The 18,099-nt window shown below is 43.6% G+C and overlaps 1 protein-coding gene across 4 annotated transcripts in view; it reads right to left on the bottom strand.

The window, feature by feature from the left end:
• The window catches only part of PRC1 (protein regulator of cytokinesis 1), a 28,996-nt gene extending 12,113 nt beyond the window's left edge, over window positions 1-16,883 (bottom strand). For all 4 annotated transcript variants that reach the window (XM_046655168.1, XM_046655169.1, XM_046655171.1 and 1 more), the window contains exons 1-5: window positions 16,781-16,883; window positions 2,655-2,787; window positions 2,311-2,433; window positions 611-844; window positions 363-533 (exon numbers count right to left, since the gene is read on the bottom strand). In XM_046655168.1, the coding sequence (XP_046511124.1) occupies window positions 363-533; window positions 611-844; window positions 2,311-2,433; window positions 2,655-2,787; window positions 16,781-16,791 (672 nt within the window). In that variant the 5' untranslated portion in view covers window positions 16,792-16,883. The remainder of the gene's footprint in view (window positions 1-362; window positions 534-610; window positions 845-2,310; window positions 2,434-2,654; window positions 2,788-16,780) is intronic.
• Window positions 16,884-18,099: the final 1,216 nt, after the last annotated feature.

The raw sequence follows: 18,099 nt of genomic DNA, 5'->3' as shown, positions 1-18,099 counted from the left end.
AAGATTGTGAAGAGCCGTGTTTTGATGACTTCTGAACACCAACTGTAAGGCTGTCATTATAGTAGGATCTCAAACCCCAAGACTTGGATTAAAATTTTGAATTAAAAAAGATTTTTTTCAATTAAACACTAAGCTAATTCACATGACTATTATTTCATCCAAAATTTCAATTTCACATTCTTAGAGGTACATACACATTTTTTGTTAAAAAAAAGAAAGTCAAGTTTGTATATCATATAATACTATTTTATCCTCTCTCATTCTCTTCAGTTAGACTGGCTCCTTATTTAAGACTCAAGGAAAAAAAACTCTATTTTTTCAAATTGCTGGAGATCCCAGGCCGTAATCTGAGTAGACCTTACCTGCCGCAGCAACTTCTGTAGTGTTGTAATGTTCTCCAAAGACAGGCAAAAGGCATCTTCATCTTCACACACCACATCTCTTTCAAAGCTGGTGTCTGGGGTGTGATCTAATTCTTCCATACACAGTATGATCTGTCTCTTTAGGTTGACAAACTCCTCATGCCTGGACGCCTATAAAATAAGATGATTAGGAGCTACGCAGAGGAAAGTGAGGCGACCTTTGAGGAAGTGCGAATGCAGCAGCATACCTTTGCCTGCCTCAGTGTTGCCACATGCTGTCTGAACTGGCTCAGCTCTTCTAAGCTGGGAACCGAGGTGCTGCCAACATCATAGTGGGGCATGCAAAGAATTTCACACAGTTCCTGATCTTGTTCTTGAAGTAGTTTCAGTTCCTGTTTTCTCTCCTTTTTCTGTTTTCGCATGAGTTCTACCTGAGTGCGCAAATCCTTTTCTAGTTGCAGGATGGTTGTCTCTCCTTCTTCCTGGAATATAAGACAATGTACCACTGTTCTAAGGTTCCAGGTGGATTTCTTCCAAGGAAGAGAAGGACAACGGAAGAAGGCTAGGATGATGGACTTTTAGTTAAACTTACAAATAAGTCAACTCATGGCCAACAGAATATGGCACAAAGAGGATCCCCTAAGGAAAGCATCTAATAAAGAAAGGTACCAGGGCACTTTGCAAGAGGTGAAAATTGGTTGGAAAGTTTGCTTTGAGTCGGCTATAGGGTATTATATTTAGCTTGTAACTAAACGCTCAACCTAATAATCCTAAGAACATCACCTAACGAGTAAAAATTTAGTAGTCCTTGCTCTACTCCTAACTGATGAACAGAAAAAAAAAGTGGCAGTTGTATGTCCTATTCAACACCGGTGAATTAAGAGCTCTCATGTAATTTAAGGGAGAGGGGCTACTGTACACCTAACCTCTCATTAAATTTCACATCGAAATTTAAATTTAAAAAAAAAGTCCAAATGAAACTATTTGTCCAAAATCAATGATATTTATGCCATTTCTGTTAATTCCAGGAAACCCCACTGATGTCATGGTCTGCCTGATTGCTCTTGGCTGCCAGGTATGAAGTGTCCTTAATGCTTTAAAAGCAGTCTCCCTCCTAGGCTGACTCCATCTAGATATCCAGGCAGTTCTTCCTGTAACAGGGGGAGGGACCCAAGAACCTTATGGGTGCCACACCAGCCACAGTGTGCTGTCCCTGCACCCACATCTGTTCTGATCACCTTCCCACACTCCACGTATGTTTTCATTTTTAGGATTCCAACACTATTTTTACTGGTTCTCCCCAGGGATATGTTTTGGGGCCCCATCTGTTATTCATTTCATCCTTGTTGGTGTCCTCGTTTAAGCCCCTGACTTGTGCTGGGCCATAATACAGCAACCTCTCAGCTAGGTCCACGGTAACTGTGGCATGCTCTGAACTTGCCCATGCCCTCCTGATATCCAGCTATGGAGACATTTCTTCTCAAGTAGCCATTTTGGCTGGCTCAGTGGTATGCAGCTTCTGGATATGAAAAAACCCACAAAGGCAGGTTTTTGGGTAACTTTCCCTTGCATCACTAGTTACTTTTGCTTCCTAGGTAGTTCTTTTCATTTTCGTTCAAAGAAAGAATAGTATAGTACCATCTTGCCTGGCTTCTCCTCAGGGTTAAAAAATTTTTATATGCCCTACAAGTTGATAGCCAAAGAAAGCTTGTTTTTGATCAAACCATTGCAACACTTATTAGCTTCTTCACCTCTCAACAGGGTGGGCAACCCTTTACATAAGTGAACATTACTTTGCTGGAACTAATTAACCAGGCAGCGTGTTTCCTCACTTCTCATGTCCAGTACCACCCTACCCTACAAAGAAACTTTCCACTTGCAGCCCTAAGTCAAAGCTCCTTCCTAAATCTCAGACTCAAGCAGGATCCCCAGAGACCCGACCAGGTACCTGAAATGGCTCGACATGTAACTCGCTGCACAGGGTGTTCAGCTCTTTTTGACAGATGGAGATGCTTTTGATGAGCCTTTCCTTCAGGCTTTCCTCTTCAGCAATCATCATATCCAGGAGGTCCTACAAGAGAAAAAACAGTCCTATAAAAATTTAAGGCCAATGGGAAAAAAAAACCCAAACCAATAAATAACACCAAAACCTTCATAAATACAAATTTTTAAGAAAGGAATTAAAAACAAACAAAACCAGAAGAGCATGTGACATCCTAGTGTCACTTCTATATGCTATCTCAGCGATCTTACCCCGTCCCACTGCAAAGAGCCCAGTACTTCTCAACTCACCTTGATATGTTTCTTCACAACCTCGGTTCTTTGTAACCGCTGGTCCTCTGGAATCCCAATTAATTCCCATATTTCCCGAAGGTGATTCAGGGCTTTCTGGAGACATACTATGGACTCCTCTGCCAGCACCTCACTGAAAAGCAAAAGAGAAGTCAGTTACATGAGCCAGTGACTCCAGACTAAAAGAAGTATTTAAAGGAACTAAATAAACTAGTTTCTCAATGGCCTCAAGGATAAAACAAATTGAAAACAAGCATTCAGCTTAATTTATCTTTAACCACTCCCCTCCACTTCTCTCTTAAAACACAACAACACTGGCAGAGCAAAATTCAGTATCATATTATATTGTGGAAATTCAATCTTCCTAATAATACTCAGAATCTGGACTTTCATCAATGACTCTACCTAAGCAGTATAAGAGAGAATTACAAAACCTTTTTTTTTGAGGAAGATTAGCCCTGAGCTAACGTCTGCCACCAATCCTCCTCTTTTTGCTGAGGAAGACTTGCCCTGAGCTAACATCCATGCCCATCTCCCTCTACTTTATATGTGGGACACCTACCACAAGTGGTGCCATGTCCGCACCTGGGATGCAAACTGGTGAACCCTGAGCTGCTGAAGCAGAACATAACCACTGCACCACCGGCCAGCCCCTATAAATCCTTTTGTTAAAAAAAAAAACGGGCCGGGGGCTGGCCCCGTGGCCGAGTGGTTAAGTTCGCGCGCTCCGCTGCAGGTGTCCCAGTGTTTCATTGGTTCGAATCCTGGGCGCGGACATGGCACTGCTCATCAAACCACGCTGAGGCAGCGTCCCCCATGCCACAACTAGAAGGACCCACAACGAGAAATATACAACTATGTACTGGGGGCTTTGGGGAGAAAAAGGAAAAAATGAAATCTTTAAAAAAAAAAAAAAAAAAAATGGGCCGGCCCCGTGACCAAGTGGTTAAGTTTGCCCGCTTCACTTCGGTAGCCTAGGGTTTCACAGGTTTGGATCCTGGGCGCAGACATGGCACCGCTCATCAAGCCATGCTGAGGCAGTGTCCCACATGCCACAACTAGAAGGATCTATAACTAGAATATGCAACTGTGTGCTGGGGGGCTTTGGGAGAAGAAGAAGAAGAAGAAAAAAAAAGAAGATTGGCAACAGATGTTAGTTCAGGTGCCAATCTTTAAAAAAAAAAAACCAAAAAAAACAGGAGCTTGCCGGTGGTGTAGTGGTTAAGTCTGAGGACTCCACTTCAGAGGCCCAGGGTTCACTGTTTCAGATCCCAGGCGCAGACACACACACCACTCATCAAGCCATGCTGTGGTAGGCATCCCACTTATAAAGTAGAGGAAGATGGGCTTGGATGTTAGCTCAGGGCCAGTCTTCCTTAGCAAAAAGAGGAGGATTGGCAGCAGTTAGCTCAGGGCTAATCTTCCTCAAAAAAAAAAACAAAAGAAGAAGAAGATGGCAAAACTACAGTGAAAGGAAGCAAATTAACTGCCTGGGATCAGGGCAGGGGATCAAGAGTAAAAGAGCACAAGGAGACATCACCAAGATGGCGGAGTGAGTAGTCTTCTTTGTCTCTCCCCCTTCGAATCTACAACTAATTGGACATTCATTGGTTAACAAAGGATATCCATATAGCACCTCAGGACGCCTGAGAGACCTGTGCTGCTATACATCGGAAGGCGGATGGACTTCCCCCCGGGAGGAGGTGGAGATAGGTGACCCACGGACAGCCTAGTACCTGCAAGTGACTTTCTTCCAGTGGACTCCCCCATAGCATCACCACGCACCAAGGGCAGGAGTGTTTGCACGCCGGCGGAGCGACGGTGGAAACAGGTGACTATAGCCCTAATTAAGCCCCTCGCTATTACACCTAAGCCCAGGGGGAAACTCGAGGGTCCTGCACCGGCGGCAGGGAAAGCCTCTACTCACCATTAGCGGAGAGGCTCTGCCTGGCATTCAGAACACCGGGAGGCTTCTGAAGAGGAGGATTCTGAGCAGGGCAGCAGCCCGCCAGCCGCCGCCAGACTCACAGACTCCGGCTGTCTCCCAGACGGGAAAAGGGCCTCCCGGAGATCCCGTGGGAGTGCTCTGGGGCTGGGTGGAGTTCCAGCTGCCAGTTTCTGCAACCCAGGGGGAGACTCCAGGGTCCCGCACTGGCGGAAGGGAAAGCCTTCACTCGCCATTAGCAGAGAGGTCCTGCCCAGCATTCAGAATGCCAGGAGGCTCCCAAAGAGGAGGATCCCGGGCAGGGCAGCAGCCCGCCAGACACCTCTGGACTCACAGACTCTGGCTGTGTCTCAGAGGAGGCAAGAGGCACCCAGAGATCCTGTGGGTGTGGTCGGGGGCTGGGTGGATCTCCAGTGGCCTGGCTCCATGGCCCAGGGGGAAACTCCAGGGTCCCACAGCAGCCTCAGCGAAAGCCTCTGCACAGCACTAGTGGAGAGGCCCCAACCGGCAATCACAAGGCTGGAAGGCCCTGGGGCAAAAGTAGCACAGCTAGGTGAGCTAATCACAGACTGCAGAAGATACCTATAGCTCTGCTGTGACCTATAGTGGACAAGTGAGATTTTGTGGGCTCTGACAGTGACAGAGCTGTGAATATAGGTGATCCTGCTCCCGGCTGCTGGGAAAGCCCATAACACCACTGCAGACCCCAAGGAGGGAGCACGTCTAGGTGGTCTGCAACAGTAGGCACCAGCAGCCTGAAGCCCCCTTGCGATTGCCCCCACAGCTGAAGAGGGACCCCACAGGACCACTGTGACTACGAGGAGGAGCCCAGGTCCAGTCAGCAACAGCTGACAGGGTTCCTGGTCGGTGCAATCTAAACAGCTGCTACCCCCGACATACCACTAGAAACAAGTGGAAGCAGTAACTAAACTCTATCTCTATGTGGAGGCACAAATCCACGCCATCAAGCAGTATGAAAAAATATATTAAATCTCCAAACCAGAAGGAAAATGACAAGTACCTAGAAAACAATCCCAAAGACCATGAAATCTATAACCTAAATGACGATGAATTCAAAACAGCCATTATTTAAAAACTCAATGAGTTAAAAGAGAATACAGATAAACAACTCAACGAATTCAGGAGCTATGTCACAAAAGAGCTTGATACTATAAAGAAGAACCAAGCAGAAATACTGGAGATGAAGAACACAATGGAGGAGATTAAGAAAAATCTGGACTCTCTGAACAGTAGTGTCGATAATATGGAGGACAGAATTAGTAACTTGGAGGATAGGAATATAGAAATGCTGCAGACAGAGGAGGAGAGAGAACTAAGACTAAAAAGAAATGAAGAAACACTCCAAGAATTATCCGACTTAATTAGGAGATGCAACATAAGGATTATAGGTATACCAGAGGGAGAAGAGAAGGAGAAGGGGGCAGAAAGCCTGTTCAAAGAAATAATGGCTGAGAATTTTCGAAACCTGGAGAGAGAGATGGAACCTCATGTGACAGAAGCCAATAGATCTCCAAACTTTATCAACGTAAGAAGACCAACCCCAAGGCATACAGTAGTGAAGCTAGCAAAAGTCAACGACAAAAAGAAAATACTAAGGGCAGCCAGGCAGAAGAAAATAACCTACAAAGGAACCCCCATAAGGCTGTCAGCAGATTTCTCAGCAGATACCTTACAGGCTAGAAGAGACTGGAATGATATATTCAAAACTCTGAAGGACAAAAACCTGCAGCCAAGAATACTCTACCCAGCGAAAATATCCTTCAAATACGATGGAGAAATAAAAACTTTCCCAGATAAACAAAAGTTAAGGGAGTTTATTGCCACAAGACCTCCTCTTCAAGAAATGCTCAGGAAGACCCTCATACCTGAAAAATCAAAAAAAGGAAAAGGGTTACAAAACCCAGAGCAAAGGAGATAAGTAGAAGGAGAACAACAGAAAGTAGCAGCTCTCCATCAGAACAGGTTAGCAAAAGTTAAATAAAACATTAAAGATAAAAGGAAAGGAAACACCAAGAATAAATAAAATCCTGTCATTTTAACCACAAACTCACAACACAAGAAGGAAGAGGAAAAAAAAAATCTGACAATAACAACCTAGAAGGGGAAAAGAAAAGGGATGGAACGTTTTAATTTAAGGAAATAAGAGGCTATCAGAAAATGGACTATCTCATCTATGAGATGTTTTATACAAACCACCTGGTAACCACTAAACAAATAACAAGAATAAAGACACAAATTACAAATAAGAAGAAAGCCAATACAGAAATTTACCTACCTGAATTAGTAATCCAAAAATCATGGGACAAGAAACAAAGGAAATGCAAGAGAACCTGAAAACAAGTGATAAAATGGCAGCGGTAGGCCCCCACATTTCAATAATCACTCTGAATGTAAATGGATTGAACTCTCCAATCAAAAGACACAGAGTGGCAGGATGGATCAAAGAACAAGACCCAACAATATGCTGCCTCCAGGAAACACACCTCAGCCCCAAAGACAAACACAGACTCAGAGTGAAGGGATGGAAGACAATACTCCAAGCTAATAATGAACAAAAGAAAGCTGGTGTCACCATACTTATAATCAGACAAAGTAGACTTCAAAGTAAAACAGATAAAGAAAGACAAAGAGGGGCAGTATATAATGATAAAAGGGACACTCCACCAAGATGACATAACACTTTATATATATATATACGCACCCAACACAGGAGCACCAAAATTTATAAAGCAACTCTTAACAAAACTGAAAGGAGACATCAACAACAATACAATAATAGTAGGGGACCTCAACACCCCATTAACACCAATGGATAGATCATCCAGACAGAAAGTCAACAAGGAAATTATAGAATTAAATGAAAAATTAGACCAGATGGACTTAATAGATTTATATAGAACACTTCATCCAAAAACAGCAGGTTACACATTCTTCTCAAGTGCGCATGGAACATTCTCAAGGATAGATCATATCTTGGGAAACCAAGCATCAATCAATCCAAGAGGGTTGAAATAATATCGAGCATCTTTTCTGATCATAATGCTATGAAACTAGAAATCAACTACAAGAATAAAGCTGGGAAGGGGGCAAAAATGTAGAGACTAAACAACATGCTACTGAACAAATAATGGATTATTGAAGAAATTAAAGAATAAATCAAATATTACCTGGAGACAAATGAAAATGAAAACACGCCATACCAACTCATTTGGGACGCAGCAAAAGCAGTCCTAAGAGGGAAATTCATTGCAATACAGGCTCACCTCAATAAACAAGAAAAATCTCACATAAGCAACCTCAAACGACAACTAACAGAATTAGAAAAAGAAGAACAAACAAAGCCCAAAATCAGTAGAAGGAAGGAAATAATAAAAATTAGAGCAGAAATAAACGATATTGAAACAAAAAAGACAGTAGAAAGGATCAATGAAACAAAGAGTTGGTTCTTTGAAAAAAATTAACAAAATCGACAAACCCTGAGCCAGACTCACTAAGAAAAAAGGAGAGAAGTCTCAAATAAATAAAATTAGAAATGAGAGAGGAGAAATCACAATGGATACCAAAGAAATACAAGGGATCATAACAGAATACTATGAAAAACTATATGCCAACAAATTGAACAACCTAGAAGAAATGGATAAATGCCTAGACTCTTACAACCTCCCCAAACTGAATCAGGAAGAAAGAGAGAATCTGAATAGACCAATCACAAATAAAGAAATAGAAACAGTAATCAAAAACCTCCCCAAAAACAAGAGTCCAGGACCAGACAGCTTCTCTGGAGAATTCTACCAAACATCCAAAGAAGATTTAATACGTATACTTCTCAAACTATTCCAGAAAATTGAGGAAGATGGAGCACTCACTAACACATTCTATGAAGCCAACATCACCCTGATCCCCAAACCTGACAAGGACAACACAAAGAAGGAAAACTACAGGCCAATATCACTGATGAACATAGATGCAAAAATCCTCAACAAAATTCTGGCAAACCGAATACAGCAATACATCAGAAAGATTATACACCATGATCAAGTGGGATTTATACCAGGGACACAGGGATGGTTCAACACCCGCAAGTCAATCAACGTGATACACTACATTAACAAAATGAGAAACCAAAACCACATGATCATCTCAATAGATGCAGAGAAAGCATTCGACAAGATCCAACATCCATTTATGATAAAAACCCTCAATAAAATGGGTATAGAAGGAAAGTATACCTCAACGTAATAAAGGCCATATATGACAAACCCACAGCCAACATCATACTCAATGGACAAAAACTGAAAGCCATCCCTCTGAGAACAGGAACAAGACAAGGGTGTCCACTTTCACCACTCTTATTCAACATAGTACTGGAGGTGTTGGCCAGAGCAATTCGGCAGGAAAAAGAAATAAAAGGAATCCAAATAGGCAATGAAGATGTAAAACTCTTGCTGTTTGCAGATGACATGATCTTATATATAGAAAACCTCAAAGAATCCATAGGAAAACTATTAGAAACGATCAACAGCTACAGCAAAGTTGCAGGGTATAAAATCAACATACGTAAATCAGTAGCATTTCTATACGCTAACAATGAACTAACAGAAAAAGAACTCAAGAACTCAATCCCATTCACAATTGCAACAAAAAGAATAAAATACCTTGGGATAAATTTAACCAAGGAAGTGAAAGATCTATACAACGCAAACTACAAGACTTTCTTGAAAGAAATTGATGACGACATAAAGACATGGAAAGACATTCCATGCACATGGATTGGAAGAATAAACATCGTTAAAATGTCCATACTACCTAAAGCAATCTACAGATTCAACGCTATCCCAATCAGAATCCCAATGACATTCTTTATAGAAATACAACACAAAGAATCCTAAAATTCATATGGGGCAACAAAAGACCCCGAATTGCTAAAGCAATCCTGAGAAAGAAGAACACAGCTGGAGGCATTACAATCCCTGACTTCAAAACATACTACAAAGCTACAGTAATCAAAACAGCATGGTACTGGTACAAAAACAGGTGCACAGATCAAGGGAACAGAATTGAAAGCCCAGAAATAAAACCACACATCTATGGACAGCTTATCTTTGACAAAGGAGCTGAGGGCCTACAATGGAGAAAAGAAAGTCTCTTCAACAAATGGTGCTGAGAAAACTGGACAGCCACATGTAAAAGAATGAAAATTGACCATTCTTTTTCACCATTCACCAAAATAGACTCAAAATGGATCAAAGACCTAAAGATTAGGCCTGAAACAATAAGTCTTCTAGAAGAGAATATAGGCAGTACACTCTTTGACATCAGTTTCAAAAGAATCTTTTCAGATACCATAATTCCCCAGACGAGGGAAACAATAGAAAGAATAAACAAATGGGACTTCATCAGACTAAAGAGCTTCTTTAAGGCAAGGGAAAACAGGATTGAAACAAAAAAACAGCCCACTAATTGGGAAAAAATATTCACAAGTTATTTATCTGACAAAGGGTTAATCTCCATAATATATAAAGAACTCTCACAGCTCAAGAACAAAAAAATCAAACAACCTGATCAAAAAATGGGCAGGGGACATGAACAGACATTTCTCCAAAGAAGATATAAGGATGGCCAAGAGACACATGAAAAGGTACTCATCATCACTAATCATCAGGGAAATGCGAATCAAAACTACACTAAGATATCACCTTACGCCTGTTAGAATGGCAAAAATATCCAAAACCAAGAGTGACAAATGTTGGAGAGCCTGTGGAGACAAAGGAACCCTCATACACTGTTGGTGGTAATGCAAACTGGTGCAGCCACTATGGAAAACAGTAAGGAGATTTCTCAAAAAGTTAAAAATAGAAATACCTTATGACCCAGCCATCCCACTACTGGGTATCTATCCTAAGAACCTGAAATTAGCAATTCCAAAAGTCCCATGCACCCCTATGTTCATCGCAGCATTATTTACAATAGCTAAGATGTGGAACCAACCTAAGTGCCCAGCAACTGATGATTGGATAAAGAAGATATGGTATATTTATACAATGGAATACTACTCAGCCATGAAAAAAGACAAAATCGTCCCATTCACGACAACATGGATGGACCTTGAGGGTGTTATGTTAAGTGAAATAAGCCAGGCAGAGAAAGACGAACTCTATGACTCCACTCATAGGTGGAAGTTAACATATAGACAAAGAGAACTGATCGGTGGTTACCAGAGGAAGGGGGGGGTGGGGGGGAGGGCACAAAGGGTGAAGTCGTGTACTTACAACATGACTAACAATAATGTACAACGGAAATTTCACCAGGTTGTAAACTATCATCATCTTAATAAAAAATTTTAAAAAATGGAAAAAAAAAGAGCACAAGGCAACTTTTTTAGGGTGATCAAATGGTTCTAGATCTTGATGGTGATGGTGATTACATAAGTGTATGCAATGACGAAAATTCAAACTGTATATGTAAAATGAGTCGATTTTACTGTATATAAATTACACCTCAAATCTAAAAGAAAAAAAAAGGGAAGTAAAAGAAATAACTAATGTGGAAAAACAACAAAAAAAGTTGGGAGAGGGGCCGGCCCCATGGTCGAGTGGTTAAGTTCTCGCTCTCCACTTCGGCGGCCCAGGGTTTCGCCGGTTCGAATCCTGGGCGCGGACACGGCACCACTCACCGGGCCATGCTGAGGCGGTGTCCCACATGCCACAACTGGAAGAACGCATGACTAAAGATACACAACTATGTACCAGGGGACTTTGGGGAGAAAAAGGAAAAATAAAATCTTGGGGGGAAAACAATAGTTGGGGAAGAGGAGGAAAAAACAGAGCAAAAGAAGCCAGGCAAGCAAGCATATATTACTATGTGATTCCATTTATATAAAGTTCAAAAACAGGCAAAACTAAGCCATAGTTTCAGCAGTCAGGATAGTAGCTGCCATTGTCCTGGGAGGTGGTGACTGGGAGAGGGCACAGGAGGGCTCTTTACACTGATGAGTGCTGACTTGTGAAAATCCACTGAATTCACACAATATGTGCATGTTTCTGTATGTATGTTATTCTTCAATTACAAAAAGTTTATTTAAAAAAATTATTCATTGTTTATCTGAAATACAAATTTAACTGGGCACCTTGTTTTTTATCTTAAAAAATGTTTAAAAATGATAACCATTAGTCTGCTTCACATAACATTTAAAGATTAGAGATTTTCTCTTCTTTCTCTGGTACAACTGGATAACAAAGAGACTGCTCTGATGCCAGAGAAACTAGAGTCTAGATGTTTTTTGCCACTAGTCAGCCGTGAGGCCTGGAATAAGTCACATAAGCTGTTTGTGTGCTGTCTACAAAGGATGGGGCTAGAGACTCTCACTGGCCCCCTCTCTCTCTCAGTGTATTCACTGGTTCTGTCAGTCACCAGCCAGCCTAGATCTCCAAGAACATCAGTTTCTCCAGAGGTTTTAATATATTCACATCCGAGACATTTCTCTAGCCAAAAAATCCCAATTTAAAGGTTGCCTGTCCTAGTTGAAGAAAAGCTTTTGCACAAATACCAGTTGCCTATATCAGATGGCTAATATCAATACCCAGATAATGAATAGTCTTTAAAAGAATTTACTGTACTCCATTCATTTTAGAAATATTAACAGGTTATTAAGGCATTTATTTAATATAATCTCAATTAACTAAAGTTCAACCAAAGAGCTTCCCCAGGTGAATAATCCCTTTGCACTTCAATTTTAAGACAGAATGCACAAATCAAAATTCTAATTTTTGCATTTCATTAAAAATAACCTACAGAATCTAATCTGTGGTCAGTGTTCAATCTGAATACAGAACCCTGGTGTTGAGCCAGACCAGCCTGGGCTCTGGTCCAAGGGTCACTACTGCAGAGAGTGCTCTCCAGTCTGCTCCAGTCTGACTGGCCCAGCCCATCCTGGCCAGTCTCCACAAGACAACTAGGCTGTCTGTCCAGTCAGGTCCCTGCTGAACCACTGCCCTCAGGAAGCAGAGACTCAATCACCTTCAAAGGAAAAGGCCCTCTAAAACATCTCTCCAGGTTTGTCTCTTCATCTCTCCCACCCTGCACTCCCCAAGACTCCAGCCAAGTGAACTTCCTAAGCATTGCCTCCACAGTGCCTGCACTCAGCCATGTGTAGCTCTCAGTTTTTGATGCCAACATGCTTCTGCACATTACCTTCCACTTGCCACCACCTCCCTGGACAGCTGTGGATTTCTCAGTTGTTCCCCCACCCCCAGCCCAGTAGACCATAAACTTAAGCGCAGGGACCACCACATCTTGTCCATCTTCATTTTACCAGACCCTAACACACAGGAACTGTTCAATAAATGTAAAATGAATGGCCTTGAATTCCTGCCAACTACCGCTGGTGCAAAGGTAAACTGCTACAGCTACTTTGGAAGACAGTCTGGCAGTTCTCAGTTAGACACAGAATTACCGTACAACCCAGCAACTCCATTCCTAGGTATTTACTCAAAGAAATGAAAACTTATGTCCACACAAAGCTTATATACAAATGTTTACAGCAGCATTATTTATAATAGCCAAAAAGTGCAAACAACCCAAATGGCCATCAACTAATGAACAAGCAAATAAAATGTGATTTATCTATACAATGGAATAGTATTTGGCAATAAACCTCAAAAACATTATGCCAGGTGAAAGAAGCCAGTCGCAAAAGACAACATATGGTATGATTCCACGTATGTGAAATATCCAGAATAGGCAAATCTATAGACAGGGAGATTAGTTGTTGCCTGGGGGTGGGGTAGGGGCAGGGGGGAGGGTGTGAAAAGGGGACTGACTGCTAATAGGTATAGGTTTTCTGAAGGGATGATGAAAATGTTCTAAAACTAATTGCAGTGATAGTTACGCAACTCTGTGAATATACTAAAAATCATTAAATTGTACACTTTAAGTAGGCGAATTGTATGGTTTGGGGATTCTATCTTAATAAAGCTGTTATTATTATTATAATTTTTTAAAGATTTTATTTTTCCTTTTTCTCCCCAAAAGCCCCCGGTACATAGTTGTATATTTTAGTTGTGGGTCCTTCTAGTCGTGCCATGTGGGATGCTGCCTCAGCGTGGCCTGATGAGTGGTGCTGTGTCCGTGCCCAGGATCTGAACCAGTGAAACCCTGGGCCGCCAAAGTGGAACACGTGAACTTAATCACTCAGCCATGGGGCCGGCCCCATAAAGCATTATTTTTTAAAATCTGACACATAATTTGAAGTTTTCTAAATCTGTGACTTTGTTGAAAAACTTAGATATATTTACTAATTAATTTAATCAAACAAATTACTTCTACAAACTAAAATGATATGATTGGGACAAATGTATAGACCTCAAATCCAATTAAAATCAAGACAAGTATCTGCATAGCGAATGGACTGCTACACATTTAAAGGGTCCTCTGAACTCCAGTAGATGGGCCACTAACAAAAAGCAGTATGCACATAACTTGTTACAAAGAAAAAGTTAACCATCCCTTGGAGCTGATTACTTTAACAAATCTTATTTGGCCTGTTGGAGGATAGGTGTTTGGAATTACCAATCTTCTAGTTAGAGACAGTTCTCATGAGTACCATTTTCAAAGAATTAAAAACTAAAATGTTCCACTCTTCACAACATTCAAACTGTATGAACTTAATTCCTATATCATCCTAACACCTCTTTCTTACATTCCCACCATTAGCCTACTCTCAAAAGACAGCCAGAATCTCACTCCTCCCCACACCTGGCGGTAGCCGCCCTGGTCCAGGTCATCGCCATCACCTCTTGCCTGTACTGCAGTGGCCTTTCACTGGTCTCGCTACTTCTGCCTTGGCCTCCTTGAGCTTGCTGTCAACAGAGGAGTTGACACCCTATCTTCTTGAGAATCCTCCGGTGATTGCCCGTCTGCCTGTACAGAGGCCTCTGGAGCCCTGTTTCAGTACTCCAGTCACAACGGACTCCTTTGCTCTTTTTGGAACCTACGAGGCACTCTCCTACCTCAGGCGCTGGCATTTGGTGTTTGCTCTACCTAGAACCCTCTTCCCCACGTCCACACTCATCCCCTCACCTCCTTTATGTCTTTGCTAAGATCACCTTCTCAGGGAGGCCTTTGAAACTGCCATTCCCCTTTCCTACACCTTCAGTACTCTTTATCCCCTCTCTGCTTGATTTCTCTCCACAGCACTTATTACCATTAATGTAAGATTTGCTTATTTATTACCTTTCTTCCGCTATTAGAATGTAAACTCCAAAAGGGCAAGGATGTCAGTTTCGTTCACTGCTGAATCCCCTCCCTATACTTGGCATGGCACCTTATATACATTAAACATTCAAGAACTTTTTTTGAGTAAAATAACTTGACAATTCAAAAAAGTTGTATGATCATAAGATGCGTCAGCACAATCACGGTGAATAATTACCATGGTACATATATACTGCCTTGCTAAATGGTTTCAGGTAGTTCCCAAAAAGGTGCAAATTTGAGACTTTTTTCTTATAATACATCACTGGAAAACTGAGGGTGCTTACAATACTGCCCAAGACACAAAGGTTGTAAAAAGGACCAATTTTCCCAGTCTCTTGAACCTGTCACTGGGCTGGAAAAGCTCTCAAATGGTTCTCTAAATGATTTCCAACCTTCGGGCAGCATTCACTGATCCACTGTCCTATTTTCTCCTAAACAGCCCTCCAGAGAAGGAGCTTTGTTAAGCCTCATGTGTGCAACCTGTCTGAAGAATCAATAACCAATAGTTAATTCAGCCACCAATCTGATAACCATGATATTTCTCAGGTCTATTTCTCATAGTCCTTTCTTTTTTTTTTTTTAACGATTTTATTTTTCCTTTTTCACCCAAAGTGCCCTGGTACAGACTTGGGTATTTTTAGTTGTGGGTCCTTCTAGTTGTGGCATGTGGGATGCTGCCTCAGCATGGCCTGATGAGTGGTGCTGGGTCCACACCCAGGATTCGAACTGGCGAAACCCTGGGCCGCTGAAGCAGCGCGCGTGAACTTAACCACTCAGCCACGGGGCTGGCTCCTTATAGTCCTTTCTAAATATAAACACCTGAAATCCAGATTACCCAAAAGTCTGGTTTTGTTCGTAGAGTAATCCCAGTGGCTGTTTTAAAGCCTAATTATATCTGTTGATCTACTGGTAACCCTTTCTCCCCATTCATTCACTGTCTTGAAAGTAGAAGATGCCTGAACAATCCTAAAACTGTTAATGAACTCGAATTTGGACTAAGAGTTTCCTGTAAGATGTCGTCTAAGGTTTTACTCGTCCTCAGAACGCATCATTACCTTAAACGCACGGCAGCTTAAATACGCTGTCCTTTAGATAATAAGATATTGTAACCCACAACCTGATACCGTTGTTTTTCCAACGGTACCAGCCATCTTCTACCCAATTCCCATCCTCCCGAAGGTGAGCATTTGGAGAAGAACGGTCTGAATCCCTAATCATGAGAGACGATGACCCTTACAAAACCATAAGGCAGTCGGTTTGGCCAATAACTACAAATTCTTCAGGAATGAATCATCACAAGTCTTCACCCACCACTTTCAGAAAATAAGGTTAACGTGTGTATCACTCTTAACACACAAGTCCTCTGCACCGATATTCTTATTTCAGAGGCGAGGAGACTGACGTTCAACATCTTGCCCAAAGTCACCGTGCTGGTGAGTGACAGTCCGGTCGCGATATCAAGTCGGACACTCCCCCAGCGCCACCCGGGGAGCTGTTAAAACGCCTTATTAGGACTTTCTTAACTTGCAAGGAGACCAGGCTCTTTCCCAGTCAAGGGAAACGTTACCACTGCAGCCCGGATACGTCGAAAAACAACGATAATAATAAAGGCTCACGGCTGTATTTAGAGAAACGAGAAGCCCCGACATGAAGCCTCCGCACTTAGAGAAGGCCGGCGGGGCCAAGCAGCAGCACCTGCGGCTCAGCGCGGGCCCCGAGGCCGCCTGGCCGCCTGGCCTCCACGTCCGGGAGTCGGGGCCTGCGGGAGCCCGGCCCGGCCTCCGCCCCGCTCCCCGGCCTCGCTCCGACGCGGGCTGACAGGACACCCCAGCCCCGGCCGGGGGCCTCTCGGACCCCGCACCGCTGACGGGCGTCGCTCCCTCCCGCGTCCCGCCGCTCCCCGCACCTTCTCCTCATGGCGGACGCTCCGAGCAGCCTGCGTCGAGGCCCCCGACCTGCTCCACGAGGGCCCGAGCGCGACGACCAGCCACAGACACCGGCGACCTCACTCCGGGTCGCAGCTCCGCGAGCCGTTAGGCCCCCGCGGAATTTCAAACGGAGCCCGGAGGCGGAGCAGCCGCTCGATTGGTGGACCGTCCCGTCGCTCCTCGCCAGGCCCCGCCCCGCCCCGCCCCCGGCGGCGCGGCGCGTCGCGAGTGCGCACTCAGGTCCCAGCGCGCCCGGGGGCGGGGCGGGGCTCGTGCGCCGGCGGGGGCTGTGGGCGCCGTGTGTGCGTGCGCCGGGCCGCTCCCGAGCGATGCTGTTGGGCGGCTCTTTCCTGCAGCCTGGAGGGACGTTACCCCGCCCCGCCCCGCACGGGCGCGACTTGGTTCGAAGCGCTCGCTGCCGTCCGGGACTGCCCGACCTCCCCGGCGCGAAAGCCGCGTCGCTGCCGCAGCCCCGGGCGGCAGGCGCGGGCTTAGTAGGAAAGCCTGGCGCCTTGTCTCCTCGCTCATCAGGTCGCGAGCCTGGGACTGATATTCGTGGCTGTCTTCCCAGATGTAGGAGACCATCCCCTCCAGGGGAAGGGAAGGAACGGGACCCTGCTCGCGGCCTGGTGCCTTTCCGGACAGTGATCCCATTTAATCTCGACCACAATCCTGTTAGCCGAGTATTAGCGCCATTTTACAGAGGAGAGACCTCTCTCAAAAATGCTTGAGTGACTTGCCCGAGGGGCACGGTTGGTAAATAAATGGAGATCACCTGGGCGTGGTTTTCCTGTAAATTACATGGGTTTATGTAATTGTTATATGAAAATTTGTGCGTGTGTGTGTGTGAAGAAGATTGTTGCCGAGCTAACATCTGTACCCGTCCTCTATTTTGGATATGGGACACGCTGCCACAGCTTGCCCTGATGAGCGGGGCCTCGGTCCACACTGGGGATCTGAACCCATAAATCCTGGGCCACAGAAGGGAGTGCCCAAACTTAACCACTACACCCCCGCTAGCCCCTAAAAGTTTAGAATTCAAAATCGACATCAAAATAATTTTGTACCCTTTTTTCACCGAACATATTCTACATCTCTAAATGCTTATATACTTTTTTTTTCAGTGATTCATCGTTGCGTAATGTCCTGAGTGTGTAGATATCTCAATAATGCAACTATTTTGCTATTGATGCAGATATAGATCGTAATTTTTACAAATAAATGTCTTCATACATAAATCTTTGGGTCTTGCATTATTTTCCTATGGTTGATTCCTAGAAGTGCACTTACTGAATGC

Source organism: Equus quagga, chromosome 2 (genome assembly GCF_021613505.1).
Source record: "Equus quagga isolate Etosha38 chromosome 2, UCLA_HA_Equagga_1.0, whole genome shotgun sequence".
In the NCBI taxonomy this organism is placed as follows: Eukaryota; Metazoa; Chordata; class Mammalia; order Perissodactyla; family Equidae; genus Equus; species Equus quagga.
Note: the sequence above shows the minus strand (reverse complement) of the source record. Positions and strands in the feature narration are given on the sequence as shown.